This window comes from Bos mutus, chromosome 10, assembly GCF_027580195.1.
Source record: "Bos mutus isolate GX-2022 chromosome 10, NWIPB_WYAK_1.1, whole genome shotgun sequence".
NCBI lineage: Eukaryota > Metazoa > Chordata > Mammalia > Artiodactyla > Bovidae > Bos > Bos mutus.
The window spans coordinates 50,667,490-50,688,966 of NC_091626.1; the positions used below are offsets into that span (position 1 = coordinate 50,667,490).

At 44.2% G+C, this 21,477-nt stretch overlaps 1 protein-coding gene across 1 annotated transcript in view; it reads right to left on the minus strand.

The window, feature by feature from the left end:
- The window catches only part of MYO5C (myosin VC), a 117,776-nt gene extending 107,021 nt beyond the window's left edge, over positions 1–10,755 (minus strand). The window contains exon 1 of the mRNA XM_070377906.1: positions 10,542–10,755. Coding sequence (XP_070234007.1) covers positions 10,542–10,568 — 27 coding nt within the window. The 5' untranslated portion in view covers positions 10,569–10,755. The remainder of the gene's footprint in view (positions 1–10,541) is intronic.
- Positions 10,756–21,477: the final 10,722 nt, after the last annotated feature.

Genomic DNA, 21,477 nt, shown 5'->3' on the forward strand with positions numbered 1-21,477 from the left:
AGAGCAGTGGCCCCACACTCCCTCTCTTCTCCTCCTCCACCTCAGCCATTCCTCCAGGCTCCTTTCAGCTCCCCAGCCTCCTCCCGTGTCTCCCAAGGTCCTTGTGGCCTCTCCTCAAGACAGACTGTTTCTGGAGCCTTTCAGCCATGCCCACAGCTTCCACCCCCGGCACCATGGAGTTCTTCCAGCCCAGATCTCTCAGTGGGTCTAGACCACATTTCCACCTGTCTTCCATACGTCACCCCTTAAATGTCTTCTGACACACAACTGCTGGGCTCAAGTGATCACTACACCAGCCTCAAATGCGATCTTCCTCCTCAGTTCTCTTACTCCTCAAATCAGAAACCTGGGACACTGCTGGGCACCCCCACCTGCCTTCCCTTCCCCCCTAACAACCTAGTGGACACCAGGTGCTAGAAGGCCTACGTCTTAAACAGGGCTCACCTGTGTGCCCCATCCACTCCCCCATGCCACGGCCACCAATCGCTTCCCCTGTGCTGCCCCCACCACTCTCCTGACGGGTCCCACAGCCTGCTGAGTGCTTCCTCCACCAGGCTGAACGCAGGGTTTCTGTGGACACACAGAGTCCTTTCCCCACACCTGAATTTCCATGAGTGGGGCCCAGCAAGATGAAGACTAGAAGTGCCCCCTGATGGATGGTGGTAAACATCAGGCCTGGGAACCACTGTCAAGCCAGTTCTCCTACTCAGGGCTCACTCACCTTCATTTTCAGTCCATCCCCTGCTTGCTGCCACGGGAACCACGAGCAGACTGTGGAACATGCCAAACTCTTCTGGCTCTTTGCTGTGCACTTTCTGTTCCTCCACCCACAGTGTCACCCGTCGTCCCCCCTGCAGTGAGCAACTGCTCTGAGCAGTCGGAGTCAGTTCAAGACTCCCACATGTGGTAGCTCCCCCCCGACCCACCCACCATACCTTCCACCCAGGCAGGACTGGATGCTTCCTATTCAGAGCTCTCTCTGCCCCTTCCCCAGGTTTCTGGTAGCTTCCCTTCTCCACCACTGGCATGTGAGCTTCAGGAGCCTTGTCTCTGTTCCCTGGAACTCAATACAGTGATCTCCCCATAGCTAGTATAAAACATAAAAATTTATGAACAAAAATTCAAATTCCAAGTAGTTTGCACAAATAAACTTGGTATTTTAGTCTTTACACCCTCCTTTTTATACTCTTTTGAACTACTCATATATAATTTAATTTTTTCTTTTTTGGCCATGCCATGCAATATGCAGGACCTTAGTTTCCCAACCAGGGATTGAACCCACACCGCCCGTATCGGAGCGTGGACTCCTAACCACTGGACTGCCAAGGAAATCCCTAAACTGTTCATATATAATACAATAGATAAATTATAATATGATAGATAAATCTAATTTTCCAGAGTGGTTAATGATATATAGAAGTCTAAAACTGTTTAGAATACCCAAATGGAAATTACTCAACTCAGTTTTGACCTTATTTTAGACTGAGGCCCTGGGCTGCATTTCTCTTGACCTTGCATATCTGAGTCTCAGCAGAACTTCTGTGAAGATGCCTTGTGAATTCTTCAAGCTCAAAAAAGAGAAAGAGATGGGTAAAGGATAATGTAACTTGTGAATCTGCGGCTAAGACCTGAGTCCTGATTAATTAGAAAGAGCAATTTAAGGTCTTTAGAAGCATGCTATAAAGCTCTACTGCTGCACCCTGCATTCATCACTGTCACCAATATCTTAGATAAAAAAACCAGAACACGTGTATCAAATATGCACATTAAATGATGAGCTAAAGATGATCAAGATTAAAAAAAAATTTTTTTTAAGATTCAAAAAGGTTTTGATAAGCTGCAGAACACTGAACAACAAGATGGAAAATTAAACAGGAATAAATGTTAACATCCAATGGTTAGGTACCAAAAATTAACTGTATTACAATAGGATTAATATTAAAAAAAAAAAAACTAACCTCTATTAAGCATTATGTGTCAGGTATTGTGCTAGGGATTTTATATAAGTTATTTATTGACTTGTGTAAAAATCAATGAAAATGACTGTCAAGACTTAAATCCATTCTATGGGTGTGGAAACTCAGCGAAGTTAAGTAACTTGGTCAATGTCATCCAGTTAGGAAGCAGCGGAGCCAAGACTTAACCCAGTCACTGTGTCAGTGCGTTCCAGGAGCAGCACACAGCAGCTCTGCTTAAAACCAACAGAACACGACTTAATGCTCGCCTGCACAGAGGGCTGCTCACAGAGGCTGCAGCCCTACAAGTTCCACAGTCCTCTGGCTGAGCAGGCCAGACCTGGAGAGCTGTGCCACTAAGATGGGCATCAAGAAATTGAAAATGTTCCAGAGGAAGGTGGCCTTGATGGTGACAGGTCTGGAATGACACTGTAAGAAAGAGTTTGGTAGCAGTGTCACTCTGCTCACGCTCTCTCAGTCCTGCCCACACCTCATTCTAAAGAGCTCCATGTCTTAACTCCTGCCACCCTGCCTCAGGTCCACCAGTCCCTTCTGAAGCTATTCCATGCCTGGTGCCTTTCTTATATCTTCAAATTTCAGTCTTCCACCAGTTCCATACCTTCAGTCTGTGATCATGCCCAGGTGTCCCCTCTTGCCCTCACAGTTTTACTAAAAGAGAAGCAATGCCAAGGACATCCTGGAGGCCAAACCTAAAGATACTTCCTCAGCCTTCATTCTCCTTGACTCCTCTGCAGCTAGAGAACTGACTGCCGAATTGTTACTGATATACATGGTCTCCATACTTTGCATATTTTGTTTATGATCACACAGCGGATAAATTCTTGTGTCTTCATTTTACCATGTTGTTATGAACTCTTCATAAGTAGCATTTTCAATGGCTTCATACTATTCTTTTTTCTGTAATTCACTTAACTCTAGCCCTATGCTGGACATTGGGATTGGTTCCATTTTAGTTACCAGAAGTAATTAGAATAACTAATTAGTTATTAGAAGGTTATTTGATCTGATAAATAACCAGATGTTGGAGGAGGTAGCCATGAAATGGATGGACTTTCCAAAACTCCTCTGTGTTGTGGGGAGAAAGGTCAGATCCCTTGAAGAAACTGAAGATGATGAAGTCGGTTGAATAGGTGGTAACAGTAGAATGTATTAAGAAGACAGGCTTTTAATCCTAGCTTGATTGCTTCTATGGAACCTTAGGCAACTTACTTGCTGCTACTGCTAAGTTGCTTCAGTCGTGTCCGACTCTGTGCGACCCCATAGACGGCAGCCCACCAGGCTCCCCCGTCCCTGGGATTCTCCAGGCAAGAACACTGGAGTGGGTTGCCATTTCCTTCTCCAATGCATGAAAGTTTGAGTGATTTGTAAAAATGGGATAGCAATATCTAACACATCAGATCAGATCAGACCAGATCAGTCGCTCAGTCGTGTCCGACTCTTTGCGACCCCATGAATCGCAGCACGCCAGGCCTCCCTGTCCATCACCAACTCCCAGAGTTCACTCAGACTCACGTTCATCGAGTCAGCGATGCCATCCAGCCATCTCATCCTCTGTCGTCCCCTTCTCCTTCTGCCCCCAATCCCTCCCAGCATCAGAGTCTTTTCCAATGAGTCAACTCTTCACATGAGGTGGCCAAAGTACTGGAATTTCAGCTTTAGCATCATTCCTTCCCAAGAAATCCCAGGGCTGATCTCCTTCAGAATGGACTGGTTGGATCTCCTTGCAGTCCAAGGGACTCTCAAGAGTCTTCTCCAACACCACAGTTCAAAAGCATCAATTCTTCGGTGCTCAGCCTTCTTCACAGTCCAACTCTCACATCCATACATGACCACAGGAAAAACCATAGCCTTGACTAGACGAACCTTTGTTGGCAAAGTAATGTCTCTGCTTTTGAATATGCTATCTAAGTTGGTCATAACTTTCCTTCCAAGGAGTAAGCGTCTTTTAATTTCATGACTGCAGTCACCATCTGTAGTGATTTTGGAGCCCAGAAAAATAAAGTCTGACACTGTTTTCACTGTTTCCCCATCTATTTCCCATGAAGTGGTGGGACCGGATGCCATGATCTTCGTTTTCTGAATGTTGAGCTTTAAGCCAACTGTTTCACTCTCCACTTTCACTTTCATCAAGAGGCTTTTGAGTTCCTCTTCACTTTCTGCCATAAGGGTGGTGTCATCTGCATATCTGAGGTTATTGATATTTCTCCCGGCAATCTTGATTCCAGCTTGTATTTCTTCCAGTCCAGTGTTTCTCATGATGTACTCTGCATAGAAGTTAAATAAACAGGGTGACAATATACAGCCTTGACGAACTCCTTTTCCTATTTGGAACCAGTCTGTTGTTCCATGTCCAGTTCTAACTGTTGCTTCCTGACCTGCATACAAATTTCTCAAGAGGCAGATCAGGTGGTCTGGTATTCCCATCTCTTTCAGAATTTCCCACAGTTTATTGTGATCCACACAGTCCAAGGCTTTGGCATAGTCAATAAAGCAGGAATAGATGTTTTCCTGGAACTCTCTTGCTTTTTCTATGATCCAGCAGATGTTGGAAATTTGATCTCTGGTTCCTTTGCCTTTTCTAAAACCAGCTTGAACATCAGGAAGTTCACGGTTCACATATTGCTGAAGCCTGGCTTGGAGAATTTTGAGGATTACTTTACTAGTGTGTGAGATGAGTGCAATTGTGCGGTAGTTTGAGCATTCTTTGGCATTGTCTTTCTTTGGGATTGGAATGAAAACTGACCTTTTGCAGTCCTGTGGCCACTGCTGAGTTTTCCAAATTTGCTGGCATATTGAGTGCAGCACTTTCACAGCATCATCTTTCAGGATTTGGAATAGCTCCACTGGAATTCCATCACCTCCACTAGCTTTGTTCGTAGTGATGCTTTCTAAGGCCCACTTGACTTCACATTCCAGGATGTCTGGCTCTAGGTCAGTGATCACACCATTGTGATTATCTGGGTCGTGAAGATCTTTTTTGTACAGTTCTTCTGTGTATTCTTGCCATCTCTTCTTAATATCTTCTGCTTCTGTTAGGTCCATACCATTTCTGTCCTTTATCGAGCTCATCTTTGCATGAAATGTTCCTTTGGTATCTCTGATTTTCTTGAAGAGATCCCTAGTCTTTCCCATTCTGTTGTTTTCCTCTATTTCTTGCACTGATTGCTGAAGAAGGCTTTCTTATCTCTTCTTGCTATTCTTTGGAACTCTGCATTCAGATGCTTATATCTTTCCTTTTCTCCTTTGCTTTTCGCTTCTCTTCTTTTCACAGCTATTTGTAAGGCCTCCCCAGACAGCCATTTTGCTTTTTTGCATTTCTTTTCTATGGAAATGGTCTTGATCCATGTCTCCTGTACAGTGTCACGAACCTCATTCCATAGTTCATCAGGCACTCTATCTATCAGATCTAGGCCCTTAAATCTATTTCTCACTTCCACTGTATAATCATAAGGGATTTGATTTAGGTCATACCTGAATGGTCTAGTGGTTTTCCCTACTTTCTTCAATTTCAGTCTGAATTTGGCAATAAGGAGTTCATGGTCTGAGCCACAGTCAGCTCCTGGTCTTGTTTTTGCTGACTGTATAGAGCTTCTCCATCTTTGGCTGCAAAGAATATAATCAATCTGATTTTGGTGTTGACCATCTTGTGATGTCCATGTATAGAGTCTTCTCTTGTGTTGTTGGAAGAGGGTGTTTGTTATGACCAGTGCATTCAGATTAAATGAAAGATGCTCTGAGGATAAAGTTCACAAACCTCTGAGGATGGCATCTGGCACATAAGAAGTAGTCAGTGACTATAAGATAAAAGTAACCATGATCCACACCATCTTTGTCATGCCCATAACTCTTTCTGAAAGCAGAAAAACTCATTCATGCGTGCACACATCAAACATTTACTGAGTCCTTACTGCTCCCTGTTCTCTAGAAACTCTTGGTCAACAGGGGAGAAAGAGTTAAGGAGCTGCTACATCATCATGAAATGTGCCTGGATGGAGGGACTGGCTGCAAAAATTTCTCAGAAGAGGCACTGCTCATCAATGTGAATTAACCTCAACAAGAGGTTAATATCCAAAATACACAAGTACCCCATACAATTCAAAATAAAATAAACAACCCAATGAAAAAATGGGCAGAAGACATCAATAGACATTTGTCCAAAGAATACATACAGATGGGCAATGGGCACATGAAAAGATGCTTGATGCTGCTAATTATTAGCAATTAATTAATAATGATTGGGCTTCCCTGGTTGGCTCAATGGTAAAGAATCTGTCTGCCAATGCAGGAGACAGAGGAGATGTGGTTTCAATCCCTGGGCTGGGAAGATGCCTTGGAGAAGGAAATGGCAACTCACTTTAGTATTCTTGCCTGGGAAATCCCATGGACAGAGGAGCCTGGCAGGCCACCGCCCATGGGGTCACAAGAGTCGGACACAACTTAGCTACTAAACAACAACTAATAATAATTAATTATTATTATAGAAATGCAAATTAAAACCATAACGAGGTATCGCCTCATAGTGACCATACTGCCCATCATCAAAATGTCTACAACTAATAAATGCAGGAGTGGGTGTGGAAAAAAAAACCTTCTGATACTGTTGGTAGGAATATAAATTGATGGTCACTATGGAAAACAGTATGGAGGTTTCTTAAAAAACTAAAAATAGCACTACCGTATTATTCAGCAATCCCAATCCTGGTCCTATATCCGAAAAAGATGAAAACTCTAATTCAAAAGGATACATGCCCTGCAATGTTCATAGCAGCCCTATTCATAATAGCCAAGACATGGAGACAATCCAGTGCCCATCAACAGATGACTGGCTTAAGAAGATGTGTTTCTCATACACACACACACACACATTCAGCCATAAAAAAAGAATGAAATACTTCCATTTGCAGCAACACAGATGGACCTAGAGAATATCCCATTAAGTTGGAGAAAGACAAATATTATACCTTTACCTGTATAATCAAAAAAATAATACAAATGGATCTATATACAGAACAGACTCACACGGGAAACAAACTTATGGTTACCAGCGGGGGAAAGGAGTGGAGGAGGGAGAGATAAACTAGGAGCACGGGATCAACAGATCCAAACTACTATAGATAAGATAGATAAGCAAAAAGGGTTTACTGTATAACACAGGGAACAACATTCAATATCTTGCATTCGTTTATCAAGGAAAATAATCTGAAAAAAGATATATAACTGAGTAACTTTGCTGTACACCTGAAACGAATACAATATTGTAAATCAACTGTACTTCGATTAAAAAGAGAGAGAGCGATGCGGCACTGCTCAAATTGAATTTGTAAAGGTAAGGCTCTGGTGAGCAGCACAGACAGGTACTGTACCAGGGCACAGAGTGGTGAAGCTGCAGGAATGCACTGCAGGGCAGCAGGAAGCCTGGCAAAGCATGAGCCAAGGTAGGAGCTGGCAGGTGGCTCCTGACGATGCGGGGGTTGGGGTGGGGGTGGGGGGGCTTGTGGCTGGTTGGTGAGTCTGAAAGTGACAAGGACCCCCAGAGTGGCTCAAGTAGAGGATGGCCGGACCGGTTTTTCTCAGAGAGATTTCAAATACTGGAGCTGCTGAACAGCAACCGCTTTGAACATTTCTAAGGCATATTGCCAAACAGATTTTGAAAAGGGGTGGGTCATTTTACACTCCAACTGTCAGCAACTACTCTCAACACTTCGCCTCGCAGGAGTCTCCTTTCTCAGAACCTCTTCCTGTGGTTCCCACGCCAGGTCTCTCGTGTCCTCCTCCCTGCAGTGGCTCCATCTGCCTCCCCTCAGCCTCCTCTCCCTTTCTGAGGGGATGCAGCCCTAGTGTCCTGTCTTGGCTCTCTTTCACATCTTGCTGAGGCCCTCACTTCCTGGGCTTCAGCGGCTACCTCTGGGCAGAAACTCCTGGCCCATCCTCTACACCAGGCTCCAATCAGCCAGGGCAATGCTCCCAGGAAGCCCCCTCAAACACCTCAGCCTCTGCAGATACAAACCTTGCCTCGTAACTCCCCTAACGTCTCCTCCTCTTGAAGTCCCTGCGTCAACAGCACCATCCTGCTTCCATCATCCAGACTCTAATCTCACGTCGTTCTTGGCTCACCCCTCCCACTCAGAGGCCCTAGCTCAGTCTCTCTTCTTTATCTATCTTAAGCTCTCTGGAATCAGCTTGCATCCTTCACTTCTAATACTGCAGCCCTGATTCTTTCCCGGACATTTAGGATGACCTGAGAACTCAGCTACCTGACTCCAGCCTCTCTCCCACAGGCACAGAGTCCCATGGTCAGTGCTGGCATATCTGACTTCCTAAAACACCCCATTCAAAATCTTCATTGGAGTATGAAGCCCTGACTTAACTCTTTGGCAGTCAAGATTTTCCGCTTCTCAGCCCTACCCTTGAGCAGGCTTTCCAGGCCTCAGCAAATTGAATTCCTCGACAGTACTCACATCTCATTAACCAGAAAATTTCTGGGATTTCCTGGTGGTGCAGTGGATAAGAATCTGTCTGGTGATGCAGGGGACATGGGTTTGATCCCGATCCAGAAAGATTCTACATACCAAGGAGCAACTAAACCCATGCGCCACAACTACTGAGCCTGTGCTCTAGAGCCTGGGAGCCCCAACTACTGAGCCCGCATGCTGCAGCTACTGAAGCCTGAGTGCCTAGAACCTCTTCTTTGCAATAAGAGAAGCCACCTCAATGAGAAGCCTGAGCAGCACAATGAAGGGTAGCCCCTGCTCACTGCATCTAGAGAAAGCCCACACACAGCAATGAAGACCCAGTGCAGCCAAAAATATATAAATTAAATTAAAAAAGAAACCTCCTGGAGGCAAGACTATCACTTAAAATTTTTTTCTACCCGCCCCTCACCCCCAAGCAGGAAGGTGGAGGGAGGGAGTGATAGGGAAGCAAGGGAGAGAGTGTAAGCTTTTGTCTCAGTTTAAAGAAGAACTCTTTAACAAAGCAAGTTCACTAAAACCTAAACAGGGAGCTTCACAGATGGGTAGCTCTGAAACTGACAAAGTGGAGGCTGACTGGCTACCGGGAAGAAAGGTAGCAGCTTACGGACACAGGACTTACTTGGACACAAAATGGGTGGAGCTGGCCATCAAGGTGCCCTTCGGCTCTGGGAGTCTCAGTCTTTGTCCAGCCAAGCTCACCTCTAGAAAACTCGTCCATAGTAGTTTTTCCACATTGTGCCTGGTACCTGCTGCCGCTGCTGCTAAGTCGCTTCAGTCGTGTCCGACTCTGTGCAACCCCATAGACAGCAGCCCACCAGGCTCCCTGTCCCTGGGACTCTCCAGGCAAGGTACCTAGTAGTTGGTATTTAATAAATATTTCTAGTGTGAGGCACTTGATGACAGGTGTCCTCACATCCCTGTATTTTTGCTTCAAGAAAAATTACTTCAAATGGATGAATCAAAATTTTTTTCTCTGTCCTCCAAAGTAGCTTCCAAGAATACTTTTGTTCAAGAATTTTCTTTTACCTTCAATAAGTTGAAGCCCTAAGTAGCATGTTTGAATATCTGATGACTCACATTCTCCCAGGTAAAACTATTCCAACACTGCCATTTAGAATTCTGGTTAATGGAAATGCATTAGAGGGGGAAATAGTTTGGTTAATTTATATTTTTACTATTAACTAAACAAAGTAGAAGAAAAAAAGTTGCTTAAACAACTAAAACAAATTTACAGCCAGTGCTTATTTCTACAGCAAAAGTGTCTTTCTAAACATAAATCTAGGGCACATGTCAGGGGAAATTGTTGAATTCTAGTCTTTTCCATTTGAATACTGGGGACCAGGGACCACAGATTTCCTCCACTGGGGTAGGGGATGGCTTTATAGCGATTAGAATGGATTTTTTTTCAGAAGGGCCAACACTTTCACACTTTTTATCCTAGTATTTAACCAAGCTCATCTCAGAAGATTCTGGGCACCGTGTGGGTATGTTGGCCTTCCTAGACTGGGGTGGGGTTGCGGGGAGGGGTGGGGGAGGAACCCTCTGGTGGCGAAGAGGAGGTTTCAGAGGAATGCTCTGGAGTGATTCCCAGAGTCAGAATGCAGGAATTCTAGAAAACATCCTGAATGCTGCAGTTCCAGCTTCTGTGCCAACGTGCTCAGAGGGGCTCCCAAGAGGAAAGATTACGGATGTTATTATTTGCCCATGTCTGAGGTTTCTAAGTCTCCATGGGCAACTCTGATTCCACCTGTGGCTCAGGAGGAGGGGCCGAGAGGCGCAGGAACAGGACACGCGACCCCCCGGAAACCGAGAAGCTTGGGTCCGGAGCAGCAGCCTCTCGCACTCGGTCTTCCCAGCCCGAGGGGACTCTGGCTGCCGGGGGAGGGGTGGGGAAGAGAGGGCCTTCCCCACGGTCAGGGGCCGGAGCTCTCGAGGGGGCGACGCTCCCCGGACCCGCAGTTCCTCCGCAGCCCCTCCCCGAGGCGAGAACGCCAGGTGCACAGGTTTGGCCCGGCCGCCAGGTACAGTCAGCACTAGCGCCTGCCCGCTGCCCTCCCACGCGCCCTCCCTTAGGTCTGGTCCTCCCGCCTACCTTTGTGTATAGCTCGGCTACCGCCATGGGCAGACAGGGCAGCTCGAGGGCTGCGGAGATGAGAGGCTCGGGGGCTGGGCGGGCGGCTCCGCGGCCCAGCGGAAGGCAACCGTCCTGCAGGCCCAACAAATTACGACCGGATCCTGCTGTGGGAGAAGTTTTCCAGCAGCCGAGAAACTTTCCCGAGTGCTGGCGGCCGGGGAGGAAAGGAGTCCCGGATTGGCCCTTCCCGGCCCACCTGGCGAGGCCTCGCTGTGATTGGCGGGACGGGGGCTGCGGGCGGGGCGCCCCGCCGCCCCGCAGGTTCCCGCGGTTAAGTGGGTCCACCTGGCGGGGTCAGAGAGCGCTCAGCCAAGAACTAGTCCGCTGGGGATTCGCGGGCTCTCAAAGCAGGAAAAAGGTGTGATCCAAAGCGTTCCCGACCAAGTTTTAGCTTCTTTAGGTCTCTGCGTGCTTAGTGGAAAGAGCATAGGATATAACTATTTGCATAGAAAATCCAGGAGAACCACTAGAACTTGTTAAAGAGTTCAGTCAGGTAACTAGATTCAAAATCAGATGTTAAAATGAATAATTCTCCTGTGTATGATCAATAGCCAGTTAGAAAATATTATAGAAAGATAGAAAACAAGGTATTTGTAATATCAACGAAAACGAAGTATCTGCTGACAAAAACGCACTTTACCTTTGTGGAGAAAATGTTTGAATTTATTTTCAAGGGTCAAAAAGAACATTGGAATGGGGAGTCATGCTGTTTTCATGGCTAGGAATATTTACTATTGTACAGGTGTCAGTTCAGTTCAGTTCAGTCACTCAGTTGTGTCCAACTCTCTGCGACCCCATGAACTGCAGCACACCAGGCCTCCCTGTCCATCACCAACTCCCGGAGTTCACTCAAACTCATGTCCATCGAGTCGGTGATGCCATCCAGCTATCTCATCCTCTGTCGTCTCCTCCTCCTGCCCCCAATCCCTCCCAGCATCAGAGTCTTTTCCAATGAGTCAACTCTTCGCATGAGGTGGCCAAAGTATTGGAGTTTCAGCTTTAGCGTCAGTCCTTCCAAAGAACACCCAGGACTGATCTCCTTTAGGATGGACTAGTTGGATCTCCTTGCAGTCCAAGGGACTCTCAGAAGTCTCCTCCAACACCACAGTTCAAAAGCATTAATTCTTTGGCGTTCAGCTTTCTTCACAGTCCAACTCTCACATCCATACATGACCACAGGAAAAACCATAGCCTTGACTAGATGGACCTTTGTTGGCAAAGTAATGTTTCTGCTTTTGAATATACTATCTAGGTTGGTCATAACCTTCCTTCCTTCCAAGGAATAAGCCTCTTTTAATTTCATGGCTTCAATCACCATCTGCAGTGATTTTGGAGCAAAAAAAAAATCAAAGTCTGACACTGTTTCCACTGTTTCCCCATCTATTTGCCATGAAGTGATGGGACAAGATGCCATGATCTTAGTTTTCTGAATGTTGAGCTTTAAGCCAACTTTTTCACTCTCCTCTTTCACTTTCATCAAGAGCCTCTTTAGTTCCTCTTTCTGCCATAAGGGTGGTGTCATCTGCATATCTGAGGTTATTGATATTTCTCCCGACAATCTTGATTCCAGCTTGTGTTTCTTCCAGTCCAGCGTTTCTCATGATGTACTCTGCATATAAGTTAAATAAGCAGGGTGAAAATATACAGCCTTGACGTACTCCTTTTCCTATTTGGAACCAGTCTGTTGTTCCATGTCCAGTTCTAACTGTTGCTTCCTGACCCGCATATAGGTTTCTCAAGAGGCAGGTCAGGTGGCCTGGTATTCCCATCTCTTTCAATTTTCCACAGTTTATTGTGATCCACACAGTCAAAGGCTTTGGCATAGCGAATAAAGCAGCATTTTAATTACCAGCAAAAAGCACTAAGAGGGGATGCTGCTGCTGCTGCTATGTCACTTCAGTCGTGTCTGACTCTGTGCGACCCCATAGACGGCAGCCCACCAGGCTCCCACCTGGTGGATTCTCCAGGCAAGAACACTGGAGGGGATTGCCATTTCCTTCTCCAATGCATGAAAGTGAAAAGTGAAAGTGAAGTCGCTCAGTAAGTGTCCGACTGTTCGTGACCCCATGGACTGCAGCCTACCAGCTCCTCCGTCCATGGGATTTTCCAGGCAAGAGTACTGGAGTAGGGTGCCATTGCCTTCTCCCAAAGTGGCTGTTACAAATAATGCTTCTTTTTTAACAAAGAAATTTAAAGTTATCAGTTTCCTTCTATGACTGGCTTTGGTGACATCTCATATACTTTGACTTCGTTGCATTTTTATTTTGAAAGAAAATGAAGAGTTCAAAATATTGTCTAATTTTCCTTGTGATTTCTTCTTTGTTATTAGAAGCATCTTATTTAATTTCCAAATATTTGCATATTTTGCAAATTTCCTTCTATTTTCTTCTAATTTGATTCTGTTGATTTCTAATTTGCTTCCCTTCTCTACTGTGGTCAGAGAACATTCTTTATGTGATCTCAATATTGTTCAATGTACTAAACTCTTTTCATTGTCTCGCATGTGATTTATTCTGAAGAATGATCAGTATGTACTTCGAAAGAATATAGGTAAAGGGTTCTATAAATGTTAGTTAGATCAAGGTGGTTAATATTGTTTTCAAGTCTTATATATTCTTGCTGATTTTGTCTACTTCTGCTAATTACATGCGTGCGCTCTTTTTCTCTCTTTCCCTCTCTCTGTCTCCCTCCCCCGTATGCTCCTCCACTCTCTTCTCTTCGAGTTTTTGGGTTGGCATGCCCTCACGCTTCAAGGATGGATTCTCCTGCTATCTTCTAAATAAAATAGAGCTATAACACTGATTTGCCTAAGAGCTATAACACGGTTTGTCCAAGACCCAAGAGCTGTGACGTGCTGAGGGCTTTAATGTCCGTCACTCCAAATCTTTGTTGTGACGAGACAAAGAACCGGGGAGCATACACTCACGTGACATCTATGGTGCCATGACTCGGATTTAACCTGGCTGAACCAACCTCCACGCAGAAGAGGCCATGCACAGCAGGAGCCCAACTCAGTGAAGCTCCTGGCACTAGAGGCAGAAGGCAAAGAAACCCAGAGCAGGGGAAGGCCCATTGTGCCGGAAACCGGGACAGTGAAAAACGAACTCAGCAGAAAGCTCATGCAGCCCAGTCTCAGATTCCAGAAGACCTCCGGTTAAGGTAAGAGGTCCTCGCTCCTATGGCTGGAGGGACTTTTACAATCTCTCATTTCTTGTTTCCTTGAACCTCCCGTGAACAGGTGGGCGGCAGGGGGCACAACTGAGAGACTCTGTTACACAAGCCAGCGGGGGTTCTTCTGTCCTTTCTCTTCTCTGTGCCAAGGATCAGACCAATGAAACTGTGAGCACCGGTCAGATATTTAGCAAATTTTCTGGCAGGCTATGAAGGGGATTGGAGAAGGCAATGGCACCCGACTCCAGTACTCTTGCCTGGAAACTCCCATGGACAGAGGAGCCTGGTAGGCTGCGGTCCATGGGGTCGCTAGAGTGGACACAACTGAGCGACTTCACTTTCACTTTTCACTTTCATGCATTGGAGAAGGAAATGGCAACCCACTCCAGTGTTCTTGCCTGGAGAATCCCAGGGACGGGGACGCCTGGTGGGCTGCCGTCTACAGGGTTGCACAGAGTCGGACACGACTGAAGCGACTTAGCAGCAGCAGAGGCATGATATTGATGGCTACAATTATTATTGCTGTCAATTTATCCTTTCAATTTTGCCAAATTTTACTTCATGTACCTTGGGGTTCTGTTAGGTGTATATAATTTTTAAAAACAGAGAAAACAAAAACAAGGACTCAGGCAAGGCTTATTTCTTTCTCATATATGTATATATTTTAGATTATTTTCTATTATAGATTATTATAAGATATTGAACATAGTGCCTTGTGCTATACAGGAACAGCTACAGTAAATCCTGTTGTTTATCTCTTTTATTTATAATAATAGTTGTATCTATCAATCCCATAATCCCAATTTACCCATACTTCCTTTCCCCTTTGGTAAACAGAAATTTTCAAATGCAGTACTTGGATGCAATCTCAAAAATGACAGAATGATCTCTGTTCATTTCCAAGGTAAACCATTCAATATCACAGTAATCCAAGTCTATGCCCCAATAGTAACGCTGAAGAAGCTGAAGTTGAATGGTTCTATGAAGACCCACAAGACTTTTTAGAACTAACACCAGAAAAAGATGTCCTTTTCGTTATATGGGACTGGAATGCAAAAGTAGGAAGTCAAGAAACACCTGGAGTAACAAGCAAATTTGGCCTTAGAGTACAGAATGAAGGAGGGCAAAGGCGAATAGAGTTTTACTAAGAGAACGCACTGGTCATAGCAAACACCCTCTTCCAACAACACAAGAGAAGACTCTACACATGGACATCACCAGATGGCTAACACTGAAATCAGATTGATTATATACTTTGCAGCCAAAGATGGAGAAGCTCCATACAGTCAGCAAAAACAAGACTGGGAGCTGACTGTGGCTCAGATCATGAACTCCTTATTGCCAAATTCAGACTTAGATTGAAGAAAGTGGGGAAAACCACTAGACCATTCAGGTATGACCTAAGTCAAATCCCTTATGATTATACAGTGGAAGTGAGAAATAGATTTAACGGACTAGATATGATAGACAGAGTGCCTGATGAACTATGGACGGAGGTTCCTGACATTGTATGGGAGACAGGGAACAAGACCAACCCCAAGAAAAAGAAATGCAAAAAGGCAAAATGGCTGCCAGAGGAGGCCTTACAAATAGCTGTGAAAAGAAGGGAAGTGAAAAGCAAAGGAGAAAAGGAAAGACATACCCATTTGAATGCAGAATTCCAAAGAATAGCAAGAAGAGATAAGAAAGCCTTCCTCAGTGATCACTGCAAAGAAATAGAGGAAAACAATAGAATGGGAAAGACTAGGGATCTCTTTGGGAAAATCAGAGATACTAAGGGAACATTTCATGCAAAGATGGGCTCAATAAAGGACAGAAATGGTATGGACCTAACAGAAGGAAAGCTATTAAGAAGAGGTGGCAAGAATACACAGAAGAACTGTACAAAAAAGATCTTCACGACCCAGATAATCACGATGGTGTGATCACTCACCTAGAGCCAGATGTCCTGGAATGTGAAGTCAAGTGGGCCTTAGGAAGCATCACTATGAACAAAGCTAGTGGAGGTGATGGAATTCCAGTTGAGCTGTTTCAAATCCTGGAAGATGATGCTGTGAAAGTGGTGCACTCAATAGGCCAGCAAATTTGGAAAACTCAGCAGTGGTCACAGGACTGGGAAAGGTCAGTTTTCATTCCAATCCCAAAGAAAGGCAATGCCAAAGAATGCTCAAACTACCACACAGTTGCACTCATCTCACACGCTAGTAAAGTAATGCTCAAAATTCTCCAAGCCAGGCTTCAGCAATATGTGAACTGTGAACTTCCAGATGTCCAAGCAGGTTTTAGAAAAGGCAGAGGAACCAGAGATCAAATTTCCAACATCTGCTGGATCATTGAAAAAGCAAGAGTTCCAGAAAACCATCTATTTCTGCTTTACTGACTATGCAAAAGCTTTTAAGTCTGTGGATCACGACAGACTGTGGAAAATTCTGAAAGAGATGGGAATACCAGACCACCTGACCTGCCTCTTGAGAAACCTATATGCAGGTCAGGAAGCAACAGTTAGAGCTGGACATGGAACAACAGACTGGTTCCAAATAGGAAAAGGAGTTCGTCAAGGCTGTATATTGTCACTCTGTATATATGCATATATACTCTGTATATATGCAGAGTACATCATGAGAAATGCTGGGCTGGAGGAAGCACAAGCTGGAATCAAGATTGCTGGGAGAAATGTCAATAACCTCAGATATGCAGATGACACCATCCTTATGGAAGAAAGTGAAGAAGAACTAAAGAGCCTCTTGATGAAAGTGAAAGTGGAGAGTGAAAAAGTTGGTTTAAAACTCAACATTCAGAAAACTAAGATCATGGCATCCGGTCCCATCACTTCATGGCAGATAGAGGGGGAAACAGTGGAAACAGTGTCAGACTTTATTTTTTGGGGCTCCAAAATCACTGCAAATGGTGACTGCAGCCATGAAATTAAAAGATGCTTACCACTTGGAAGGAACGTTATGACCAACCTAGACAGCATATTAAAAAGCAGAGACAATTACTTTGTCAACAAAGGTCCATCTAGTCAAGGCTATGGTTTTCCCAGTAGTCATGTATGGATGTGAGAGTTTGCCTATAGAGAAAGCTGAGTGCCAAAGAATTGATGCTTTAGAACTGTGGTGCTGGAGCAGACTTCTGAGAGTCCCTTGGACTGCAAGGAGATCCAACCAGTACATCCTAAAGTAGATCAGTCCTGGATGTTCATTGGAAGGACTGATGCTGAGGCTGAAACTCCAATACTTTGGCCACCTCATGCAAAGACCTGACTCATCTGAAAAGACCCTGATGCTGGGAAGATTGAGGGCAGGAGGAGAAGGGGACGACAGAGGATGAGATGGTTGGATGGCATGACCAACTCAATGGACATGAGTTTGAGTGAACTCCGGGAGTTGGTGATGGACAGGGAGGCCTGGCATGCTGCAGTTCATGGGGTCACAAAGAGTTGGACATGACTGAGCAACTGAACTGAACTGAAACAGAGATTTTTCTTTTTTTGAAGTTTGTTTTCTTTATCTATGAGTCTGTTTCTGTTCTTGTATATTGGTTCATTTTTAACCTGTATTTTCACTTATATTTCGTTCAAAATATTTAAAAGTTTCTCTAGAGATTTCTTCTTTGATCCATGTGTTATTTGCTGCTGCTACTGCTAAGTCGCTTCAGTCGTGTCCGACTCTGTGCGACCCCATAGATGGCAGCCTACCAGGCTCCCCCGTCCCTGGGATTCTCCAGGCAAGAACACTGGAGTGGGTTGCCATTTCCTTCTCCAATGCATGAAAGTGAGAAGTGAAAGTGAAGTGGTTTAATCTCCAATTATTTGGGGATTTTCCAGCTGTCTTTCTGTCATTGATTTTTAGTGTTAGGCTTTTAAATTTTAAAGGTGTGTTTCATGGCCCCAAATGTGATCTATGTTGGTGTATGTGATGTGGGTTTATTTATGACACTAACAAAAATCCTTTACATCCATATCTTTATTTGAACAATTTTCTTTAATAGCTAGGAGAATACAGCATTAATGACACACATTTACTAAGTACAACACCAGACAACTACAAATTTAGAGCATAAATGTCTATCTGATATTGTTTTGGTTTTCATCTTAGCACTAGGTGGTATCTAGTGAAAACCCATGTTTCAAAGGCTTTTGTTGACATGAGGTGCATTATTAACTTATTTTTTAAAATTTCATGTGACATATGCTGGGGTGGGTTTAGTTTAAAACTAGTGTTGTTTGATAATGCCTTTCACTTCTCAGTACTTTTGCTTCCTTTTTCATGGAGGAATATTTCACTTAAGAACTTTTCAAAGATTAACTACATCATGTTTTTCCATGTAGGTCAAAGTAGAATTCCTTTTCCAGATCCAACAAGGAAAAAGAAAAACTGCAATGTTCAATGCCATGGTAGTTAAAAGACATATCCATTTCACAGTAAGTTGACAATTGAAGTTAGTAATTAAAATAATATTAAATGTCATAAGTTCATTTCTATGCAACACTGTTAGAGCAACTTAAATTCTCCAAGGACACAAGAAAATCAACATAACTCCTGGGTTCCACAAAAATTCACAATTAGGATCATAGATTATAACACATATATCCACATTTGAAGGAAAAATTCAGCGTATGTTGGAAAAATTAAATGGCTCAAGTGTTGTAGAGACCCTGAAATGTAGGCTAAATTTTTATAACATATAATAACAATAAGATATTTAAAACCATTGACTCTGAAAAATGTCATGAAAATGTATACTGACCTACTAAGCATTGAATTGTACATACAAACTTCAATTCAAAAATCATTTTTCTAAAAAGAAATGTTTTCTGTCAAATATTTCAAGCAACATTACAATACTAAGGAAATGGTATTCATATTTAGACATCTTAATGAGTCTAGTAATACCCATTAAATTGAGCTGATGAGCATTTTAACTAGACCAAATTATAAAATAAAAAATGTATAAAATGTATTTTGGCAAATATTTTACATAGTGCTTTCCAGTTTCTGATCTATTGAGACATCTATTGTAATCTCAGTTTGACTTAATTTAGGATAATACAATGAATTAGAATTATAGCACTGTTTCCTATTTTCACTCCAGTTTTGATATGGGTAAAGTGTTCTTAAAAAAAATTTTAATGAATGTCCATGAAAGGTTTTACATTTATACCCTTTAGCCTAAGAAAATGTCAGTTCAGTGGGAAACAAGCCATTTAAGAATTACCAAGAATCTAAATTATCTCTATATTTCTTTCATATGTTCATTTGCTTACTTGTAACACAGAGCCCCCCAAAGTCAGGAAACACTCTCTAGGATTACATTTCATTGGCTCTGAGGTTGTTGCTGCCTCAGAGTTCCAATACCCGTTTGGAAATGAGAGCAAAGGAAGAAGGAACAGGAGGGGAGGGTCATGCAGACTGGGAAGGAAGAAAGGAGGCCATGCCCACCCACACCCTCACACCTTGAGAAACAGGGCAAGATACCTTTCCAGGCAAGACTTCCCCTTACAGAGGAGTTCCAGAGAACTTAAGGCAGCTCTAGGAAGGAAGGGAGCAGGGGTTAAGGTGGCCCTCACAGCACAGCCTGAGAAGAAATCAATGCCCTTATGCATACACAGTGCCTCCCTAACCTCTTGGTGCCAAAGCCAACACTGGCAGCATGCACACACTGCCATGTTCAAACACACAAAGACTTGTGTATGGCCTGCCTGGTACACAGCCCTCAGAAGGGACCCAGAACTTGGCCTGCGCCCACAGGTTCTCTCCAGGCTGCTCAGCTAGCTTACCTGGTGGCTCTCGTAGTGACTTTGAGGGCTGTGTGTTGACAGTGACCTTCTTCATAACTGTTGGGAGGCTCTCTCCATTTCCTGTCAGGCTGGGACAGCCTGCTACTAAATAATGACCAAAACAGAGTCCTGCACCCTCCCAGGGTGGGGGTGGGGTACTGATCTATTACAAAAGCCAAACCTAGTTATAGTTGGTGAAAGTGAAAGTCACTCAATCGTGTCTGACTCTTTGCGACCCCGTGGACTATACAGTCCATGGAATCTTCCAGGCCAGAATACTGGAGTGGGTAGTCTTTCCGTTATGCAGGGGATCTTCCCAAACCAGGTCTCCCGCATTGCAGGCAGATTCTTTACCAGCTGGGCCACAAGGGAAGCCCAGTTATAGTTGGTGACTATGACAAGAAGGATAGCACAAGGCACCCCATGTGATCAGCACCAAGAACTTGGTGCTCAGCGTTTATTCAACGCTGATAGAGAAAAAGAGTACCTTGTGCTGGGCCAGGGCAGCCCACGGGCACCAGGAGGAACAAAACGGAACCTGGGGACTTTTTCAAGTCTCTGCCCCACAGGTGCTCTCACCGCCACTGCTGAGTGTGGAATGATGGCACAGCTTGGGCAACCTAGGCAACCTTAGGCAAGTCACTGGCCTTATCTCGGTCTCAAGTTTTCACACACACAAGGATGGCAGTAGCGACCCTCCCGCCTTCCAGGGCTGCTGTGAGGACACAATGAGGTACCAGAGCACGTGAGCTGGAGTAAAGATGGCCAGGCACAAGGTACTGTTGCTACACGCCCTTTCACTAGGAGAACTGAAGGGCCACCTTCAAGCGTGACATTTTTCCTGTGTTTTATGTGAAACAGTTGAAGTTACTGAAGACTGTGTATGTGTGGAAGAGAAAGAGAGAGAGAAAGAGAGAATATGAGGGCATCTCAGGATGGTGCCAGGTGCGCCTTCACCTAGGGTTACCAGGGAAGACATTTCTCACAACCATCACTCTACTGAAATTCTAATCAAATAAATTATTAAACTGTGTTACTAAAAGCTTTGATCTATATTATACAGAATCATCACTTACACAGAAAGAGGCAACTTTCAATTATCCATTGAAATGAATGAAATAAAGCAAATGAGACAAACTGACCCAAATCCCCAAATCTCCTCTCAGTTGGCTTTGGAATACATATTTTGGTACTTTTGCAATTGAGGAAAGAAATGTCAGGTGCACGGGGAATTCTCACAACTTCGGAAGGAACCATGAAGCTACACGTCATGGATTTTACCCCATGCTCATCTTTCCCCTTCATTATAGTTTCTCTCAGGCAGAGCAAAACCTTAACCTGAGAGAAGGTACAAGAAGGGAAACTGCTTCTAAGTTTTCAGGTTTGCTTTCCAAGGTGTGAGCTCAGTCTCCATGTAAGGTGAGTGGGGAAGAGACTATTGAGAAGTGGCTATTGAGACAGTGAATTGTTTTCTCAGAGAACTCTTTCTTTGAGTTCCTATAGTATGTCATATTGGAATTATGAACAAGCGTATTAGTGGTAATGCTAAGAAGTACTGCAGAGAAGCGAAAACAGTGAGAACTCATGTAAAAACTGGCCTGAAGGCAGGTCGGTGGAACAGCTGAAGACTGACTCCACCACAGCCTTCAGCGTAGTCAGAGTAGGTGAGTAGACAGTTGAGGGGATACCTGACATGGCTGAAGGAAGGGAAAGAATGAATGGATAAGTGAGTGGATGGATGGTGTGGAGGCTGGCAGAGGTTTGTTTGAGGCTGGGTAATAAAGTGTGAATGGACAGAGGGAAAGGTGAGAAGCCCTCAGAGAGGCCAAGGATACCCACAGTCAGCAGAATATTGTTGCATCTCCAAGAAACTAGGACACAGAATGACTTACCAAGATTTGGAGTTCTGTGGTTGTAAGGTATTTCTGTTGTGACTAAAGATCT